The 20,335-nt window shown below is 39.0% G+C and overlaps 1 protein-coding gene and 1 long non-coding RNA gene across 3 annotated transcripts in view; one reads left to right on the forward strand and one right to left on the reverse strand.

The window, feature by feature from the left end:
- The window catches only part of LOC118452675, a 24,862-nt gene extending 20,621 nt beyond the window's left edge, over positions 1-4,241 (reverse strand). Inside the window, exon 1 of the long non-coding RNA XR_004842485.1 lies at positions 4,230-4,241. This is a non-coding gene — a long non-coding RNA (uncharacterized LOC118452675). The remainder of the gene's footprint in view (positions 1-4,229) is intronic.
- Positions 3,096-18,173, forward strand: PCF11 (PCF11 cleavage and polyadenylation factor subunit). Of its 2 annotated transcripts, none has more exons than XM_009642347.2 (15): positions 3,096-3,403; positions 5,656-5,844; positions 6,271-6,462; positions 7,296-8,404; positions 8,673-8,862; positions 8,957-9,599; positions 9,685-11,180; positions 12,535-12,622; positions 13,333-13,452; positions 13,977-14,085; positions 14,701-14,884; positions 15,356-15,511; positions 16,558-16,650; positions 17,172-17,207; positions 17,816-18,173. In XM_009642347.2, exons 1-15 carry the CDS (start codon positions 3,305-3,307, stop codon positions 18,023-18,025), a joined length of 4,914 nt encoding a protein of 1,637 aa, XP_009640642.1. In that variant the 5' UTR covers positions 3,096-3,304; the 3' UTR covers positions 18,026-18,173. The 2 variants fall into 2 exon arrangements, with proteins under 2 accessions (XP_009640642.1, XP_035753850.1); XM_035897957.1 differs by having other exon boundaries at positions 3,207-3,403; positions 13,980-14,085.
- Positions 18,174-20,335: the final 2,162 nt, after the last annotated feature.

The raw sequence follows: 20,335 nt of genomic DNA on the forward strand, positions 1-20,335 counted from the left end.
CCCCCGTTGTTTCCCTTGCTCCCTCTGATCTCAGGTGTTCAAAGGCTTTTTTCCTTTGGCTTTAAATCGTGGTTTATAATGGTGAGAATTGTACAATCTAATGATGGGGAGGGAATGATCTCTTAAGTTATTTAATCTGTCTTTCTATCAATGCAGGATGGCTTTTTAGTGTTCCACAGACTTCTTCCAGTCTAGTTCTAAATGCTGCCAGTGGCTGAGTTTTGCCATTCCTTGGGGAGGTGACCTCATAATCTAATAGATCTCACCATTATATCTGCTAAAGGGCAGTGGATGTGTATAAAATGATTTGTGATAAATATCAATGCTGTCAAATTTTTTTTTTCATTTCTGGGTGATTTAGAGCCTGCCCTGAAGTGTGGTTTTTTTTTTTAAAGATGTCTTAAATCCTGTATCAATGGTTAGTTTTGCCTAGTTACTGTTTGTGACTGTGGTTTATTCAAGGCAAGTTTTTAGTTGTTTCTGGGAAAGTGATCTCCTTTACTAAGCCACTTTTAAAAAGTGTTGCCTGGAGACAGTTTGTTTAGTGTAAAACTTGAGTGGTCTGCTTTACAATTTAATAAATGGTTCTGAAATGTGTGACTGGTATTATAAAATTTGTAAATAAAAAGTGTGAAATATGTATTTGTCTTTTTATTTACCATTGTATAGTGCAGAATTTGTTTCCAAGACCCATTTTTGTATACAAGGTTGTTTTTTTAAACAAATTTTTGCACAAGTTTGTGACTTGGGGTTCGATTGCCAGATATGATTTTAAACTTGCAATCTTTTAGGAAACTAATAAAAGAGCCACACATTTCCAACAATAGCTTTCCTACATTATTTGAAGGAACAGTGGGAATTATGTAATGAAGTCTTTAATATTATTCTGATGAGCTCAGAGTTAGTGTTCTTCTGTGTTCTGGTGATTATGCGGCGCCTCCCTGCCTTTTGGTTAGTGTCGTGCGGGCGTCTTTCTTGCTAGGGGGTACTGGATAGGCCACCTGAAAACAAAATACATTCAAGTCTGGGATCCCCTTCTGTGGTTACTGGAATATGCGCTAGATACTGTGACAAACATTTCCAGAAGAGAAGACTTAAATATTCCAACCATATTTAAGTCATGGTTCTTAAAATGTGACACCTGAGTAGCTTATATTTGAAGCAGGGTATGCTAAGCTAATTCTGTGCCGTAGTTTGAAGTAGGCTTCCTTACTAGATTACGGTGCTTCTATGTATGATTATTTTTAACAGTCTGATGCATAATGAAAGTGACAGTTAAATTTGTTACCGTGCCTTTGCTACTAAATTGATTCCCCAGCGTTTCAAACTTGAAGCTTAGCTGAGTATAACTTCCATACATTGGTGAAATGGAAGAACATAACATCCTGTGTCAGTAGCTCTTGGGCATAGGTACTTCTGAGACACTCTGTTTCCCTAACAGCTGACTTTAAAAGTCAGAAACGGTGCACTGTCATATGTTTTATAAAGGAAGGCATTCAGAACTTAGAGTAGTGTTTTTAATGTGCCATTGTACAGACTGCTTTAAAGAAGAAACCAGTATTCCATAGGCATTTTAATATTAAGTAGCTGTAGACCCACAGTCTTTGATTTCCGAGACTAGAGAGATGCCTTTATTCTACCACTTGCATGTTAGCTTGTTTGCAGCTCAGTATTGCATCATAGTGTAAGATAGGCTTTTAGTGTGCTGCAATTAGCTTTAGCTAACTTAACTGCATTTTTCTGTCTTTATGTGTATGAAATATGCCACCTGCCTGTTTCTACCTTTTTTCAGTACGCTCAAAGGCAGTGACCCCCCTGCCCCCAACTAACAAGGAATTCTGCCCGCTTCAATATTAAGTTTCAGGTCATGGTAAATTAATACACATCTAAGGGCGAGGAAACTGTGTGATTTACCCATATAAAAGTATTGTTGACTCGGTGCCCTTCTGTGAACCACCTTAAAGGGGAAGGAATTAAATCTAAAATTGTAAAGCAAGAGCACTTCCATACACTTGCCTGGACAATGGGCCTGCGAAGTAAGGTGTCGTTAATTAACCTAGTAGCCTAGCCTGTTTTAAATGAGCAGTGAGTGAAGTTCTTCTGGTTTTACCCTGAGTTTACCGGATGGTGAATGGGACTTGATTATGAGTGGATGCTCTTCTAAGGGGATCATGGTCAACACACAGCTTGTGGTGTTGTCTTTCATGTTGTCCTCTTCAACAAGTCTGTGTACTTGCTGGTGTGTTCTGGAACTTTGCTGTGCCTTCTGCTTTGTGAAAGCCAATGGTGGGCATTAAAATCACCTTGATTTGGGCCTCTAGTGCTTTGTGTACATTAGAAGTCGCTGTAGCGGTCCAGCGTCACCACACTTCTATCGCACAAACTTGCTACAAGTTTTGAAAATGGATTTAAAAAAAAAAAAAACCACAACCAAAAGCCAAACAACAAAACCCAAGCCTCCTCTTGTAGCAAAGATGTGTCCAGAGTTTGAAGACTCCCTTCTGTGAAAATCGTGGTTGCAGTTCCTGAGCTTGTCTGTGCTTTTACCTGGTCAAGTACATGATTCAGTTTTGTCTGGATTTTGAACTTTGTTCTGACTGTGCATTTTTGCATGCACTCTGGAGATCTGAACTTTTGCTGTCTACAAGTGCCAAGAGAGAGTGGGACTCCTTGCTCCGTCTGTTTGGATTACAGTGAAATAGGTGCGACCTATTCTCCGTGTAGTATATGAAAAGACTGTGATACTCGACACATAATCTACGGCTACAGAAGTTCAGTGATTTGGGCTATTTGCCAGAAGTCTGATTTGTGTTCTGTGAAATCCAGAAAAACAAGCATTCAGGAGGTTTGAATTACAAACTGTTTTTTAGAAGTTCCTTGAAGTGCTAACGATGGTTTCCTGCTAACTTTAAAATACTTTCTCAAGTGGGTTTTGAAAGGTTACACTCAGTACACTAGCAGCAATACTGTCTTGTGGGCTTCTTTTTTCTTCCTTTTTTTTTTCCCCTTTTTTCCAAGGCTTTGATAAGCAAACGAAATAACCTAAGGTGTTCCTTTTTTTGTGTGATAGACCCACTGCGCTATACTTTGAACTGAGTATCGATTTTCCAAGTTAAGTTTTTGTATAAACAAAAAATCCCAAGCCAAATCCCTTGGTGTTTATAGTGGCAACCAGAAAGAGAGGTCTGTATTTCTGGGATTGGTAATCCCTTTATTTAAAAAGTTTAAAATATGTTTTTGTTGTACTAAACTTCTCAGTTTCTTCTTATTGCTCCAGGCTCCTGCATCAGAGAAGCTCCCTGTTATGTATCTTATGGATTCCATTGTCAAGAATGTGGGAAGAGAATATCTTACTGCATTTACTAAAAACCTAGTTGCAACATTTATTTGTGTATTTGAAAAGGTATATACATTTTCAGAAAAGTTCTGTATTCTAAGCAAAATTTGTTCCTGGTAAAATAAATACATGCTTTCAGTTTTGGGTTTTCTTGGGTGGTGAACTATACAAATTGATTGTTTTTTATAAATCTCAGTAGTGTATCTATACTGTGGAAGATTGTTCCTGCTGCTGTCAAGCATGTAAGTTACGTATTAGTTGAAAGATGCAAAGTCTTACTTAATTTGGTTCTTCAATGTCTGTAATTTTCCTATCCAGGCAAGATTTTACTAACAGTGTTTTGGTTACCAGTTGCTCACCTGGATGGACTTTCTGTAATGTATAGACCAATTAATTATGAATTGTTGGTTTATTTTTTAAGATAGTAAATAGTCTTTATACCAAGAATAGACTGAGAATCAGTTTCTTGAGGATTTCTCACAGCTTCTTTCTCCTGTAGTTAGATTTGTCTGATTTACTTAATTTCTGATGCACAAAATGAGTGCTTAAACTGTGAAGAGTGAATAGCACTGACACCTGATTCTCTCCTGGTGGTCTGTAATTTGAAAAAAGTGCTGGGGGGGAAGGGTATTAGACTGTATTGCTATATTACATTATAAGTATGTGTTTTAATTTAATTTAACATTGAAAACTGCTGCATATCTTTTAGGTTTTGCTCTTAATCGTTAAACCCAGTAATTTTGCTTACTCCTCAGTGAGAAAGGCAAATCAAAGTCCTGGTTTTTGAAAGGCTGGACTTGAATGGGTTTAAGTTGGATCAGAAACAAAGGGTTAACTTCTGTGGTTTCCTGTATGCTATAAGACAGTGGCATCTCGTATGAATGAGATGAACGGAGCTTTTGCATATTTATCTATCCTTACGTATCAGCAAGGATCTAGGGTCCCAGTATGCTTTATATGTGTTTTTCAAATGTAAGATGCATGATGAAATAAGGAATAGATTGTAATAATGACCGTAGAAGACTTAAACTCCTGTGTGTAGAGTAGATAGATAGGTAGACACTTTATTTTTCAGTATTAAATTGTGAATATTCTTTTACTGAGTTGCATTTAATGTTGCAGCTGAAGCTCTGGACATTAACTGATTTTCAGAGTTTTATAAGTTAACTGTCTACTAAGTTAACTAGAATGATTTAATTAATGTGGATTAATTAAATGTGTAAAGTGGACGTCACTTCTAAGAGATTAATTGGTTGTGTTAAAAGATGCAGGTAGGATTCCAGCACTGACTTTGTTACCAATTTATCAGTAAATGGTCACTAAGGTATCTTCAGACGCTTGATAAAGTCAGAAATTTTTGCTCAGTCACTTCTGCACTTTTTGCAGTGAACTTCATATCCCCCAACAACTAAGTATGAATTATTTTTGTTGAAGTTCCTGCTCTTCCCTGAAAGAACCTCTGAACTTCCCAGACTATTTATGTCTTGCTGTAACATCTTAAAAATAAAACTGCAGCAAAACCCATCTACATAGTCAAAACTTAAAGATTGAGTTGGGATATTGACATTAGGACAGCTGCATATAATTTGTCCTCAAATGTTCTTCATTTATTGTTTAATTGAACTTCTCAAGTTATGACATGAACTAAATTTTGCTTTACTGTCAATTTCTAGCTTACCTGTCATGAGATAATCCAAACTAATTGTGAAGAGAGAAAATGGGCACTGGTCCTACGCTTGATCTGTGGCTCACAGATGGGTCTAGTTCTGCAGCTGAACTGAAATATAATTGACTTCATTTTAGCTAATACCCCTTTTCTTGCATTTGTTGGAAAAAAAATCCTCAGTGCCTAAACAGCTGAGCAAAACACCTTTTCTGTTCACAGTTTGTTGTTTCCTGATTTGTTTGTCATTGTTATACTCCATTCAGCACAAACGCTTGAATAATGTATTGTCTCAGAGGCTGTTGCCTTTCAATATTTTTGTTACTGTATTTTTTTCCACAGAAATTGGGCAAGTAAAATGAGAATTTTGGTAATGGAAAAGTTGAAAGAAAATTCTCAGAGAATGGTAATATACAATAAAACCTTCAAATGGCCTTGAAACAACAATTCCACATTTGAGCTTCTGTTACCGATTCCGTTGGTATAGATGTATGATCTGCACTGCTTATAAATTCTGTTGTAGCAAGTTCAATGTGTTAAAATGGCAAACTGTTGATAGAAATAGGAAATAAATGAAGTCTTAAGTTCTACAGAAAAGTTTAAGAAATTGTTTTATATTAACTTAACAAGCCATAGAATTGTTTTATTGTTTTAGGTGGATGAAAATACTAGGAAAAGTTTATTTAAATTACGCTCCACATGGGATGATATTTTTCCTTTGAAGAAACTATATGCACTTGATGTCAGAGTCAACTCATTAGATCCTGCTTGGCCAATTAAACCTCTGCCCCCAAATGTGAATACTTCTAGCATCCATGTGAACCCTAAGTTTTTAAATAAATCGGTAAGTTTTTATGTCTACTGTATGAGCAGATGGTAATATGTGTAGTTTTCATTGTTTGTATGCTGCTTTTTGACAATTTAGTATATTAAAAATGAAGTATCTGACCTTTGTAGACAGGTAAGAGGAATTTCTGAATTCAGAATATTTGATGGGTTGGGTTTTTATATTTCAAAACTATTCTAGATTTTGGAACTTTGCTGAATTTATATCAGATGACATATACCTGTCACAGCAGGCAAATTCTAGTGGGGCAAAAGTTTTAAATAGTTAGTTATATTTTGCATTGAAAATGCAATTTATAACTGCTATACAAACTTAAGTCCCACAAACCAACTCCCAGTATTAGATCATGGTAACGGTTAAAGGAGATGGAGTTGGATGATTCCATCAGGATTTTAAATGTAACTTCTTTTATTCTGTTTTCAGCCAGAGGAATCTACTGCACCTACCTCTGCTGTCACTTCTGGTGCCTCTACTCCTCCAGCTGTTCCTGAAATACAAAAGAATTTGACACAGGAGCAACTGATAAGGCAGCAATTGCTTGCAAAGCAAAAGCAGTTGTTAGAACTTCAGCAAAAAAAATTAGAGCTGGAGCTGGAACAGACTAAAGCACAGTTGGTGAGTAGGGTAGTTGATGAAACTTTTATAATTGGGTCTCTTTTGGACAGTACGTAGCTATACTGGTAACTGCAGTACACTATTTTTGCCTCATGTTAGGCAAGTATAGCTGTTTTAGGACTAGAGCAATGCAAGTTGATCTCTGGTTCCTGAACAGTTTTGTTACCTAAAAACCTTAAGAATTACACTCAGAATAGAGGTAAAAGAAGTGAAGTTTTTGTGGTTCTGATTTTAACTTCTTTTCCAAAATGATGTCTGCCTGTGATCCTCATCTTCTACCTCATCACTCACAGCAAGCCAGGCTTTTTCAAATATATTTGCTCTTGCTACAGAACAAGGAATCCTGATTGTTGGAAATAACGTCACTTTCCTCATTAGGTTAGGTTGGTTCGATGCCACCATCAGAAGGTGGTGGTTAAGCTGTATTGTTCCACATTAGTAATTGAAAGTCTTGCTATGTCCAAAATAAAGGATCTTTGAAGTTCAGAAATATGAAAATTAGATGAGATACTTGGCAGCTTAATTGCCTTGAGCATGTGGAATATATAGAAAAACTAACGCGGTAATGAGAACATGTGTCTTAAGTTACATGTTTTGCAGTATTGACTTTGTAGTACTGATTTTGCCTTACATTTAATTTGGTGTTTTGTAATGGTACTGCATTGTTTTAACACTTGTAATTAGCAATTAATGGGTTCCTTTTCAGTTAAATAGCTGAATCTCACAACTTCCAAGACATTTCTATTTACAGTTTCGGTTTCGAGACAAAATGTGACCATCTCTGGGTAGGAGTGGTGTCATGCAGATTAATGCTGGATTTTTTCCTGTTTCAGGCTGTATCTCTTAGCGTCCAGCAAGGTTCATCTACTATAGCTTCAGTTCCAGCACCTTCCAAGCAACACATGTCTCCTACACCTCATATGACAGTTAAACCACCTCATCAGACTGCTGTGCAATCCGAAAAAACCAAACCATCCCCAAGTCCTCCCCTTCATGATATCAAAATAGTGAATAGGGATCCTCGACTTAATAGGATGGCTCAACATTCTTCTCATACTAAAGATCAATCTCATAGGAAAGAATTTCCACCAAACACGACCAGTCAGTCTGATGCCAAGGCAAACAAAACAACACAGGCTGAAAAACAAAACTCAACAAAGCAAGAAAAATTAAAAGCAAGTGAAAAAACACAGAAGAAAGAACTTGACCAGTCAGAAGCAAAATCTAAGTCACCATCCCCTTTAAAAAATAAGCTACCCAATACTAAAGATACTAAAACCCAGGAATGTGAAAGCACAAAAGTATCTGAAATTAGTAAGCGAGATCCAAGACTGAAAAGACATCTTCAAGATAAGTTGGAGGGCAAAGAGGAGGAGGTGAAAGAAAAGAGGAGAAGTACAGAGAAAAAAGAGAAAGAGGAACATAAGACATGTGAACATAGACCAGTAGGGAGCAGAAATAAAGTAATTAATGGTGCTGTTCAGAAACAAGACACGGCTACAGAGGAGTCAGAAAAGCAGGGTGGAAAACAAGGGAGATCAAGTAATAGGAAACGGTCACGATCACGCTCTCCTAAGGCACGGTCACCATCTACACATTCTCCAAAAAGACGAGAGAGGAGATCACCCAAAAGACGACTTAGGAGTTTATCTCCCACTTCATCAACTCCTAAAATTGGAAAGATACGTCAGATAGGTCCTAAGCAGTCTCATGTTGAAGAAGGAACACAAGCAGCAAGAGATGAAAGAAATTCTAATAAGAGAAATGCTAAACAGGAGGTGCGAGATCCGAGGAGAGTGAAAAAAGCCCAAGAAGACAGGCCTCAAGAAACAGCAAGCCAGCATTCTACAAAAGCTTCTCCTGATCCAAAGGAGAATGCAGAAAACTGGCAAGGATCCAAATCAGGCAAGAGGTGGAAATCTGGTTGGGAAGAAAATAAAAAGTAAGTTACTATCTTTTAAGCAATTTCTGTTCGAAGTTGGTGGAAGTCCTACTGCTGACTTCAGTATAGTCAGCTTTGGGAGGCAATGTTCAGATTGTTAAAATTGATAAGTTTAACTTCTTTCTGCTACTGAGAGAGAGGGAAATTATGCATACTTAGATTCTAAGGTGCTAGTGATGTTTTGCCATGATCGGTTCTAATAGGACTGTAACAAGTTATGTCCTGAATAAAGAAGTAATCTGTATTTTAAATCTATTTTTGCTTTCAGCTCACAGCAGAGTGAAGAACACCAAGCACTTGGTAAATCCCCTCACCAAAGACACCGGGAAAACTGGCCTGCTGGTAAAGGAATTTTATCACCCCGAGCACCAAAGCAGCAGCACCGGTTAAGTGTGGATGCTAATTTACAGATTCCCAAAGAACTGACATCTGCAAGCAAGAGAGAATTACTTAAGAAGGTAATATTAACAAATCTGTCTTCATAGATGTGTCCTGGGTATAGTTTGCTTTGCTTTTCTTTTTAGAAGTCTAAACTTTAACTTTATATTACAGGCCAATGAACGCTTAACATCTGGTGAAATAACACAAGATGAGTTCCTCATGGTAGCTCATCAGATCCGCCAGCTGTTCCAGTATCAGGAAGGAAAACACAGATGTAATGTCTGGGATAGCCCTACAGAGGAAAAATGTGGTTTGAAAAAGAAACCTCTTCTGTCCGATGCAGAATTAACATACTACGAGCATAAGGCTAAACTAAAAAGAACACAAGTTCAGCATTCATTGTCAAGGCTTGATCTGTTGGATCCTGATGATATTTTGGATTATCATTTGCCTGATGCATTGCTTTCTGGAATAGAATGTGAGCAAGCAAAAGCCAAGCGTGGAGTACAGTTTGACAGAAAAGAACCATTTGGAGAAAGATCAAGGAGACACTCTCCTGTTAGCGGCACTAATAGACCTTTTGCCGACAACCTCTCACCACTTGAGAGTCGACGAAGACTGGAGGAACCAAATGCTACTAAAGGAGCAAGAGGTTCTAAGAACTTTGATCCTTACGACAGCTGGGGAGAATCAGATGAATTTAGAGATGCTCTCAGACAACAGGGGAAAAGCACAACAGAGTTCCAGAAAATAGATGGTGATGCAATCTGCAGATTTGATAATCGTGAAGAAAGACAGCTTCTTGGGCAAGCTGGTATGTGGTTTTGCTTCATTTTACAGCTGTTAACCACTCACTAAAATGTTGCCAATTATTTATCTGGTTTGTTCTGGGTTTTTAGGTGTTCGAGAGGAACCAAGATCACCATTCAGTGAACGTTTCAAAAGAACTAGGTATGAAGATCCAGAGAAAGCACCGTTTCCGGAAAGTCCAGGATCAAGATTTGGAGGCATTGAAGCAAAGCAGAGGATAAGCGCACTAATGGAAGACAGACCTCTATTTGATGGCTCACCTAGACAGGCTGCTGCAAGGGTTGGGGTAGATGGACAAGGAAGTCCTTTTGTTGATGGTCCTGCTGCTGGTTCAAGTTCCAGAATTGATGGGCCACCTGGACAGGCTGCTATGAGATTTGAGGGGCCTTTGGTGGGGGCAGGTGCATCTCAGTTTGATGGACCACTGGCAGGAGCAGGGGGAGCTGGAGCCCTAAGATTTGATGGGCCACCAGGGCAGCTGGGAGGGGCCTTGAGGTTTGAAGGACCCCCTGGACAGGTTGGTGGAGGAGGTCCACTGAGGTTTGAGGGACCTCTTGGGCAGATAGGTGGGCCTTTGCGGTTTGAGGGGCCTGCAGGGCAGCCTGTAGGTGGCCCTAGATTTGAAGGACCTGGGGTTGGTCTCAGGTTTGAGGGTCCCCGTGGTCAGCCTTCAGGTGGTCTCAGGTTTGAGGGACCTCATGGTCAACCTATGGGGCCTCGAGGTCAACCAGGGGGTGGTCTCAGGTTTGAGGGACCCCATGGTCAGCCCTTGGGGCCTCATGGTCAACCAGGGGGTAGCCTCAGGTTTGAGGGGCCACATTTACAGCCATTGGGGCCCCATGGTCAACCTGGAGGTGGCCTCAGATTTGAGGGGCCACATGGTCAGCCTATGGGGCCACATGGACCATCAGGTGGTGGGCTCAGATTTGAGGGGCCACATGGACCATCAGGTGGTGGGCTCAGATTGGAAGGCCCACATGGTCAGCCAGGTGTAGGGCCTAGGTTGATTGATGGGCCAGTACACCAGGGAGCTGGTGGACTCAGATTTGATGGTCCTCTGGGTCGGGCCGGGCCGAGATTTGATGGTTGTCATGCAGCTGGATTTGATGGGCAGCCTGGACAGCTGTCTCTCCTGCAAAGATTTGATGGAATTCATGGACAGCCTGGTCCAAGATTTGAAAGGGCGCCTGGCCAACAGGCACAACCACGATTTGATACAGCCATACCTCAGAGATTTGATGGACCTCACCAGCCAGCCTCTAGATTTGACTTGCCCCTTGGCCTTCAAGGTGCACGTTTTGAAAATGTAGCTAACCATCCTGCCTCAAGACTAGAAATGTCACCATATGGACAAGGTGGTCCGTTTGTCGAACATCCTGGCCAGGGCTACAATGGACCATCTCATGGGATGCAGTTCCAGAGGCCTGATATATTTGATGGTTCGCCTGGACCAAATTTCAATGGGCCATCTGGCCCAGGAGCACAGAATTTCCCATTGAGAGCAGCTGGACACTACTTCGATGAAAAAAGTCTTCAGGGTCCTCAATATGGGAACTTCGGTAACATGCCAATGGGAAGTAATCAGGTGAGAATTGACTCCGTTAAATGGCTTGCTTGGCAGAAATGTTGTATGGAGAATTAGTAGTTTTTCTTCCTCTAAAAAGTGAAGATTTTTCTGAAGAGCTGGCAGACTGGGAGCCAGTTTCAAGCTAGAAAATTCATCCTTCAGTAGTTTCTGGATAATTTAAGGAGGACGTGCATTGCTGGTTTTTAAGAATTTTTTTTTAAGAATTAAAACAGTGAATCTTTATAATCACTTTGTAGCTCAGAATATGACAATGAAATTACTATTTTTAACTTGAAAACAAAACCAGGTAATTGGAAACCTGTGGTGTTGTCATTAAACTTGCACAAAAGTGAATTCTGTATGAAGTATGAAAGGTAATGTAAGCGAGTATACATGATTAATTTTTCTAAATGGTGTAGAATTAAATGCACCAGAATAATTCTGTTGTTTTTCCACAGCTGTTAGTACTGGTGACAAGCCAGTTTCAGAGAGAGATCCGTAACTTGGGGAAATTGAGAAAGACACAGGCACGGTTGAACTACAGTCTTGTAACATTATCTCGGCACCAGCATGCTTTATGAGTGTGGTTGTCTTTGCTGTTGCCTGTTGGAAATGCTCTTGTCAAAAGGGGAAGATGATCCTGAACATCGGTGCAAATGATGTCATTTCTTTCAATAGATGAGAGATTTTAGAGGGCATTTTTCATTTGGGGCATTACAATTGAGCATGAAGAGTTAACTGAACAAAAGCAAGTAATGTGTCCTGCTAACCTCCAATGGGATAAAATCTTAACCAATTTAAACTTTTCTTTGTAAATCCAGAAAGCAGTCAGTTAGGGGGAAAAAAAAACCCCATTTTTATTACAAGTGTGTTACAAAATGTTTTTCTACCTGAAGCTTACTGTAGCTGGTTTGCTGAAGAATCCTCCTTTCAAGATGTGTTTCATATAGTGGATGCTACTTCAATTCTTAGATAAGAACTCATAATAGCATTTGTTAATAGATATTTAAGAGTCTCTCAGATGTCTTTCTGATGAGCTCTGTTTTGGTGAACAGGAACAATTTTGAAGGAAGGTACTGTGTTTGGAAAATGTGATTGAAGGCTTGATAGGTGGAAGAAATTCTTTTTAACTTACATAGAGGCAAAATTAGTATGAGTTTTGAAATTTTTTTAGTGGGAAATGAAAATGAGGGAAATGTTATGTAGTCATTCCTGGACCTTTCAATAACAAACTGACGTGGGTCACTCCTGGAAGGAGTTTAATATGTATGAAATTATTGAGAAATCTCTAGAAGCTAATGATAAAATTTAAAAAGTAAGTTTATAATTGCATTATTATACAAAAATAATACTTCGGTGTTTACTTTAACAGGTTTCTCTCATGTCTGCTCAACCAGGGCCTTATGGCCAAGGTCAACAGTATTTGCCAAATCCTGGAAGTTTTGTTCAGAACCCTGCAGGTATGTAACGAATTAACTAACTTTTAATTTCTTTTGGATTGTTCTGTTTGTTAGCAGCCACAAAAATTAACTTTTTGTAATGTCATGGTGTACTGGGTGTGCAGGGACTAAGGGAAGCCTCCTCAGTGAGGTGGCCATAGGTGTGGTTTCTGTAGTACCCTCATCTCTTCAGGGGTTTCTCTCAAACAGTGAAGACTTTCATGAGTTTACATTAACCATGTGGTTTGGTATGTAGTTGTGCTAAAAAAACCTAAAAATACTTTGGTCTGCTTTTCTGGAAGGTAGTCTGTAGGTCTGGTTTGTGGTTGCTGGGGTATGTAAACATTCCCAGTGTATGAATGGTTAGTAATGAAAAGCTCCTAAAAAGTCATAAATGGTTCAAGTAGGTGATGAAGTAGATTGGTCCTGGTGAAATATTCAAGCGTAAAATGAGGAAAATACAACATTTTAATAAACAGTATCCAGCAGAATTCTGTGTATGGGCACCAGCTTAGATAGCACTTCAGCATACGTTACGAAGGAAGCTGTTGCAAGGGAAGAAATTTGCCAAGGACTAGACATAAAGCAAAGAGAGTTGATCAATAATTTGAAATAAAAAATGTAAGAAACAGGAAGCAGAAGAAAAGGTGTGTTGTGAAATACACTGATAAAAGTGAAGTAAATTTCTGATGCTAACCTTTTGTGTTCCTGCAGAAAAAAAATTCCCCGAGGAGCCCTTCCACATTCATACCCTGATAACCACCTTGGACAGCTTGATGTCAATGAATTGTTCGCTAAACTGCTGTCAACAGGGATCCTCAAACTGTCAAAAACTGATTCCACTTCAGCACGTATGTAGATCCATTATATTCTAACTACTCAGTTTATCCACAGCTAAAGTGTAAAGCTAAGTTTAAGAACTTTATGAACTCCTGCATGTCTTTTTAAACTAACTTTGTGTTTGGGAGGGAATGTAGTGCGTGCAATGGAATAAATTCTTAGTATCTTGTTTAATTTGTACACTTCAGTTATTCAGAGCAGTCAGTTTTGTCTTTGGTGTCATGTGCCTTGTTCTTGATTATAATCAGATTCTTGTCGGTTTCTGAAATATTTCTGTGGCTCTGAAGGCTGAATTTTAATGCCAAAGACTGAGGTGAAATACTGGTTTCCTAAATTGAAATTCTGAGTAACTTACAGTATCTTGTATGCTTCTTCTTAAATGTTGTTAGAAGATGACTTAGGTAGTGCACGCTTGTGTTTTAGCATAGTCCAATCGTATTTATTAATTTTTGAATAAAAATAACTTTCAGGAGCATGTCATTCCTTCTGATGATGTACTGAAATTTTGATAAAATTATATCTTGATGCTTTCTAGAAGTGAATGAAACATCAGCCCAGCCAGCTGCTGAAGAGGAAGATGATGACCAGAATGAAGATCAAAATGTTCCAGACCTCACAAACTTCACAGTTGAAGAGCTTAGACAGTGCGTATATTAGAATGAGTTTACAACGCAGTAAGAATAATGACGTGGTAGTATCTAGATAGTTAATCCAAGACAGCTGAGAGCTTTTAAATTATGTTTAAATGTTACTTTGTGACTAGGAGGACCTGCAGTTTTTGATGTTAGCCTTGGAGAATTGGAAGGAGTAAAAAGAGGGAAAATTAACCTGAGAAAATGATCTTTACACAAGCTGCATGTTGCTACCTTATCAGCAAGGTTGTGATATGTGTTGAAGTCGGTGTTTCTTCCTTTGTTACTACTAATTTTACCACCTTTGTGGTAGGCTGAGCCAAATGCAAGTGGTTTTTATGCAGTTTTAGGTGATGAAGCTAGTAGGCATGAAACACAACACTAGCGCGTTTCTCGTGAATAGTTAATAGGAGCCCATTGTTTGTTATTTGAATGTTTCATTTGTGTTATGAAAATCAGAAAGAATTTAGATATATTGCATGCTTTAATCTTGCAGATTCATGCTTTTCCTCTACTGTTGTGGGCAGATGAAGCAACTTACTGAGAAACTTCTTACCTGTTTCTCTTAAAAGGAATGTTAAGACTTTTTTTTTTTTTTTTTTTTTTTTTTCTCCCCCCTTTTTGTAGGCGTTATGATAGTGTTATAAATCGACTGTACACTGGAATTCAGTGTTACTCGTGTGGAATGAGATTCACTACTTCACAGACAGATGTTTATGCAGATCATTTAGATTGGCATTATCGTCAGAACCGGACAGAAAAAGACGTTAGCAGAAAAATTACACACAGAAGATGGTACTACAGTTTAACAGTAAGTAATGCAGTCTATATGTCTTGATAAATTACAGGCTGGATTCTCTGTTTTACTTATGTACCTGCTGTAGGGTAGCAGTTGAAATTTACATCATCACAGGAGTTGGCCTTTGGTAAACAATGATGTCTTGGATATTTCAAGTAGTTCTCAAATGCCTGTCAAAACACAAAAGGCAATTCTACGACAAAGAATGAGCAGTTTGAAGCTATTGGTACTGTTTTGATTGCACTGAGAATGGAATGGAAATTAAGGGATAGTGTTTTTTCTGGAAAAAGCTTGTTTGAAGTGTAGCATTGTGAGAAAGCGTGTGCTCTGCTATGCTGCATGTGAGGAGCATTTCAGCTTAATGAAGTGAGATTTCTTAAATACAGTACTCTTATAATGTCTTTTTTTTTTCCCGAGATGCATTTTTTAAACATTTCTGGCTATTTGTCAGTGTCTGAGTGTGAATGAAAACTTTTTCCTTAGGACTGGATTGAATTTGAAGAAATAGCTGATCTAGAGGAGCGTGCAAAAAGCCAGTTTTTCGAAAAAGCTCATGAAGAGGTGGTGTTGAAGACACAAGAAGCGGCAAAAGAGAAGGAGTTTCAGAGTGTCCCTGCTGGACCAGCTGGAGCAGTTGAGGTAGGTTTCAGCTTCCCTTTATTAGCCCAGATACTGAGAATGATCTCATACTTAAAGAAGTTTACAGCATTATTTCATACAGCAGGCTGTATGTAGACTGAAGTCTTATTCTTGGACCTCTGTGCAGCCGGTTCATAGGTGGTGTAGTTGTGTATGCAATGGTTGTTTCCCAGTGGCAGATTAGTAGAGGTCACCTGTAGTTCAAAAAAAATCCACACCCACTGGCATTCCACCGCTTTAGCACAATTGAAATGGGGAAAGTGTGTTCATTTACTGAGTGCTTCCATAGAAAGAGTAAATAGAGCAAGTGAATTGGAAATAGTCCCTTGTCATTCAGATAATGGCTGGGTTTACTGGGGTTTGATACTTCTACACAGAAATCTCTTTTTCAGTAGACGATCGGCATTAGGACAAAGAAATATCTCAATCTTAAACTAACTAGTAGATCTGTATTTGGTAGATGTAGTAATCAAATACAAATGTTGGTAGAATTACAATTTAGTTCTACATGCTAAGTTTCTAAGAAACCGGCTATCAAGCCATGAAGGCCTTTGTTTTAATTTTTTAAAGTATCTTTTGTGCTTTGTTCTCAGAGTTTATTTTTGCACAGAAATACTAAGAATGTTAATACTTAATCTAAAAGTCCTGCCTTTTTAATTTGAGACTCCAGGTTAGGGGAAGGAGTGAAGATAATGCCATAAATAAAATCAATTAAATCCCTGTACTGGATTGTTTTACATGACAGTAAAACAGCGTTAGATTGTTAGAAAGCATTTTGCAGAGACTTCCCATCTAAAAGAGCAAAGCTTACATTTCTCAAGTGACAGCAGTCTTCAGGGCCAGATGATGATCGTTGCTTCGTCTGCAAACTATACTCAAATAATTTTTAATTAAAGTTTTCTAAAGTTATTTTTCAAGTGTGGAGGAAAGATCATGTTGTATTTATCTTAAAGAACCTTGTTTGACTGTTACTAGGTTCTTGAAGTTCACGTGTTCAGTAAATTGTTGCAATAACCTCATTTTCTGTTACTCCAATAACTTTTCAGAGCTGTGAAATTTGCCAAGAGCAATTTGAACAGTATTGGGATGAGGAAGAGGAAGAGTGGCATCTGAAGAATGCTATCAGAGTAGATGAAAAGGTAATCTGATTTTACTTACATGTGATACTTACGGTAAAAAAATCCAAAAAAATTATAGCCAAAAAAAAAAAAAGAGGGAGGGCCAAATGCTTTTTCTCTCCTGAAGGGATTCCCATGGTCGTTTTCCTGGCTTCCAAGTACATAAATCTCTCAACCTTTGGAAGCGCATGAAGTCCTGGTATCGTTAATATAGGCTCACACCACCCTTCCCTTCTACTGCAGTGCTAAAAGAAAAATGAATGTCTCTATGTACGGGTGTAGATACTGGTTTGATTATTTCTGTATGCAGCTGTACACAAATAATTCCCAGCACTTACCAGGCTTCTGTGTGATAACTTCTCCTAAATAAACATACACAAAATGTTTTCCCAGTTATATTTGACACCGTACTTGGCCTGCTCATACTATTTTTTTGCTAGACAAATTGTGCAATACCTGTATTTGACACTGTTCTGTTCATAATCAGTGATCCAGCTATAATTTATTTTTATGTATTTAAATGTATAACAATTCTTTTTCAGATTTACCATCCATCTTGCTACGAAGATTACCAAAACGTAAGTGAATACTTCTTTGTAGTTTTTGACACATTTTGCTTTCAGTTTGTTTGCTGGATCTCTGACTTTGCAGGGAGCAGACGTGTTCAGAGCCTGCTGCCTGTTTCTCTTGCCAATGACTAGAGAAAGACTTGGAGGCCTTGGGCATGGCAAGTTTCTAACACAGAATTAGCCAAAATGTATTTCTTGGTGTGATGCACCCTGACAGCTTGCGTGTTGTACACATCTAAAGCAAAACCATGGTTTGAAAACACATCGTGCATTTATTGTTGTGACGTGCCCAATCTTAGGAATTTGTAAAAATGGAGTAAATGGGTGTTGGTGTGTGTTAGTTTTTAATGCTTTAGGAGTGACAGTTCCCCTGGGGAATAGTTTATGGTAATGTGTTAAGCATTTCATCACTGCTTGGGTGATACCTTTTCAAAGTAATTGTGAAAAAGCAATGCTATTAAAAAAAAATGGGATTCCTTAGGGTCTTGATATCAAGAAGAGGTTGGATTTTTAATGTGACTATCAACGTGTTTGCATTTTGAAAAAGTAAAAAGGATCAGAAGCTAAAAATGGTTAAATTAACGTGTGTTAACGCTACGCTGACTTTGACTTTGCAGACATCATCATTTGATTGCACACCATCTCCCAGCAAGACTCCTGTAGAAAACCCACTAAATATAATGTTGAACATTGTTAAACAAGAAACACAAGAGTCCTGTGACTCGCCTAAAGTCAAGGAAGAACCTGATGACACCCCTACTGCCTGTGCAGAAGAGAGCACACCTGCATCTACAGAGATCAAAACAGAACCTGACGAGTCTGTTTAAATGAACTGAGGTATGAATTTTTTTTTACAGAAGAGCTGCTGTGTTAACTCTGGAAGGCAAATACTTTTTATATGAAATAAAAATGTTCAACTGAGGCAGGGCCTCAACTACTGTTTGGTTAATAAATACATTTTTGTATTTGAATTTCTTACTGCCTGCACAGTTTCAGGTGTCATTGTGTGAAAGTTCTGTAGATGCGTGAAAATTTAATGGAATGAAACGGTATATGTAAAAATGTACAATTTTCACTTGTGGAAATGTAAATTATAAATAAAAGATATTTTTGCTATATATGGAGTGTAATGTTTATGCACACCATCAAATGAAGACAGTGTTTCTGTACTTTTTTCAGTTTAAATGGAATTAAAAAGAACTTTTGCTCAATAAGATTCAGAAAAATGAAAGCAAATCACTTCCTTCAGTTATCCCATAGGTGGGTTATCAAGGGAAGCAGTGCAGGAACTTCTCAGACAGACAACCCTAGATTTCTTTTCTTTTTAAACTTATTTGAACAAACTTACATATCCAGATATTAAAAAAAAAAAAAAAAAGAAAAAAATCCCAAAACAAAACAAAAAACACACAAAAAAGACAGTTGCGGGTAGAAGGGGAAAAATTAACAAACCAACTGGAGTGCTTGATTGTGAACACAAGTGCCAGCAAACAATTAACAAACCAGGATGCCTGGTAGTTAAGACATTTTTAATGCTTTTTTTTTTTCCATTAGTCAAACACATAAAAGAATTTAATACAGCTGAACAAACTTTTATTTACGTTAGAGGGGGGAATGAATGTAAGAATGCTCATTTGAAACATGGTTAACATTTTTTTTTCTTGCTTATGACTGGACTTAGATGGTAAACCAGATATCCTGAGATGTTAATATTTCTTAAATGTAATAAATAAAATTAAGCATATATTTTGAGTGTGAGTCTCTTCCTTTCAGTATTGGCTTAGCGTGGCCGGCATGTTTGCGGGATTGAGAATAATATAGTTGTGTGTCTTAGGACAATACGCATTTAATGTTTTATTCACTCTGCCATGTGTGTAGTTGCATATTTTTTAAGCTGCTGGGAGCAAGACATAAGTACTTCAAGTTGAAAGAGCAAAGTCACAGCTCTAGTGTATTGTTCTTGCAGTGAGGATGCTTGGGAGAGAAGAATTCACCCTCAGTGTATGATGTAAGTAGAATTCTTCAGCTGTGAAGGTGATTTTGCTGTTGGCTGTAACACTTCCCATCTTCGCAACCGGGCTTCAGGCAGTTTTTAAGGTGTGAATAATTCCCTGACCCTTGTATTAAGGTTGTAGCTGTAGTTGTGAGTGTGTGCCCTGTTCTAGATGTCAACCTTAAAAATGTCTTTCGATTAGAGAAGGCCTAGAGGAACAACAACGCTTCAGGAGATTGATGAGGGATACGTCAGCCCGTGCTGTGCTGTGCGTGGCCACCGGCTGAGCTGCGGGGAGTTAGTCCCGTGTTAACTTGTTGCAGCTTCTTCCTGGAAGAGGGGATGCAGGCTTGGCCCAAGTGATGTTCTGTGTCCTGTGTGAACTTCTGGTAAATCAAACAAAATGAAGTTCAAAGGAGACTGAGCAGAGATGTGATGTCTTTAAATATGTGGAAGGCTGTTAGAAAAAGGGAACAAATAACTCAGTCTAGTAGGGGCAGAACCTGTAAGTTGCAGCAGGAGGATTTACGGCAACTTTCCAATGCCAAGGATAGTTAAGCTCCAAATGGATTGACCTTGGTCCATGTAATTACTGGTGCACACCTGTAATCTGATGGGGAAGGGTTCATCCTGCCTGGACACAGGCTCTGGAGATGCTGGGTGATTTTTTTTTTTTTACCCTATCAAAGGAACCTGGCATCCCTCCAGAGCACCAGCTGGTTTTGGCTAAGGGGGGGTGAGGAATGGGATGGTGTAACCACAGGGACAAAAACATCACCCTGGGAACACCTCAGTGCACAGAGGGGGGCTTGAACGTATGCAAGTCGTGACTGGAGCCTGACTGTCCTGCAGAGAGAGCATAAACAGGTTAAATACCTCTTGGTCAATACTCCACTGATGGTTTCAGAGATGAGATGCTGACTTGCTATGCTTCTCCCCCAGGACTGCCACGAAGGCAGTAGCCCAGGGCTGCCCAAAAGCTCCACCCGGCAATGCACGTTCCCTCGGGCCGTGCTTTCCCTGCCACCCTTCCCCCTCATGCGCTACAGCCACCCGCAGGCAACTGTACCGCAGCGCACACGGATGACCCCCACCTCCGAACCGGCGGGCAGCCCGCCCGCCCAGGCGCCATGGCCGCCCCCTC

The sequence above is a fragment of the Egretta garzetta genome, unplaced genomic scaffold (assembly GCF_000687185.1).
Source record: "Egretta garzetta isolate BGI_Z169 unplaced genomic scaffold, ASM68718v1 scaffold20, whole genome shotgun sequence".
NCBI classification, from domain to species: domain Eukaryota; kingdom Metazoa; phylum Chordata; class Aves; order Pelecaniformes; family Ardeidae; genus Egretta; species Egretta garzetta.

Excerpts from the sequence above, each read along its gene's own strand:
- PCF11 (XM_009642347.2), top strand. The coding sequence starts at position 3,305 with ATGTATCTTATGGATTCCATTGTCAAGAATGTGGGAAGAGAATATCTT. Across the intron at positions 8,405-8,672 it reads GGTTGGGAAGAAAATAAAAA|CTCACAGCAGAGTGAAGAAC; the intron begins GTAAGTTACTAT and ends TTTTGCTTTCAG. Across the intron at positions 16,651-17,171 it reads CTATCAGAGTAGATGAAAAG|ATTTACCATCCATCTTGCTA; the intron begins GTAATCTGATTT and ends ATTCTTTTTCAG.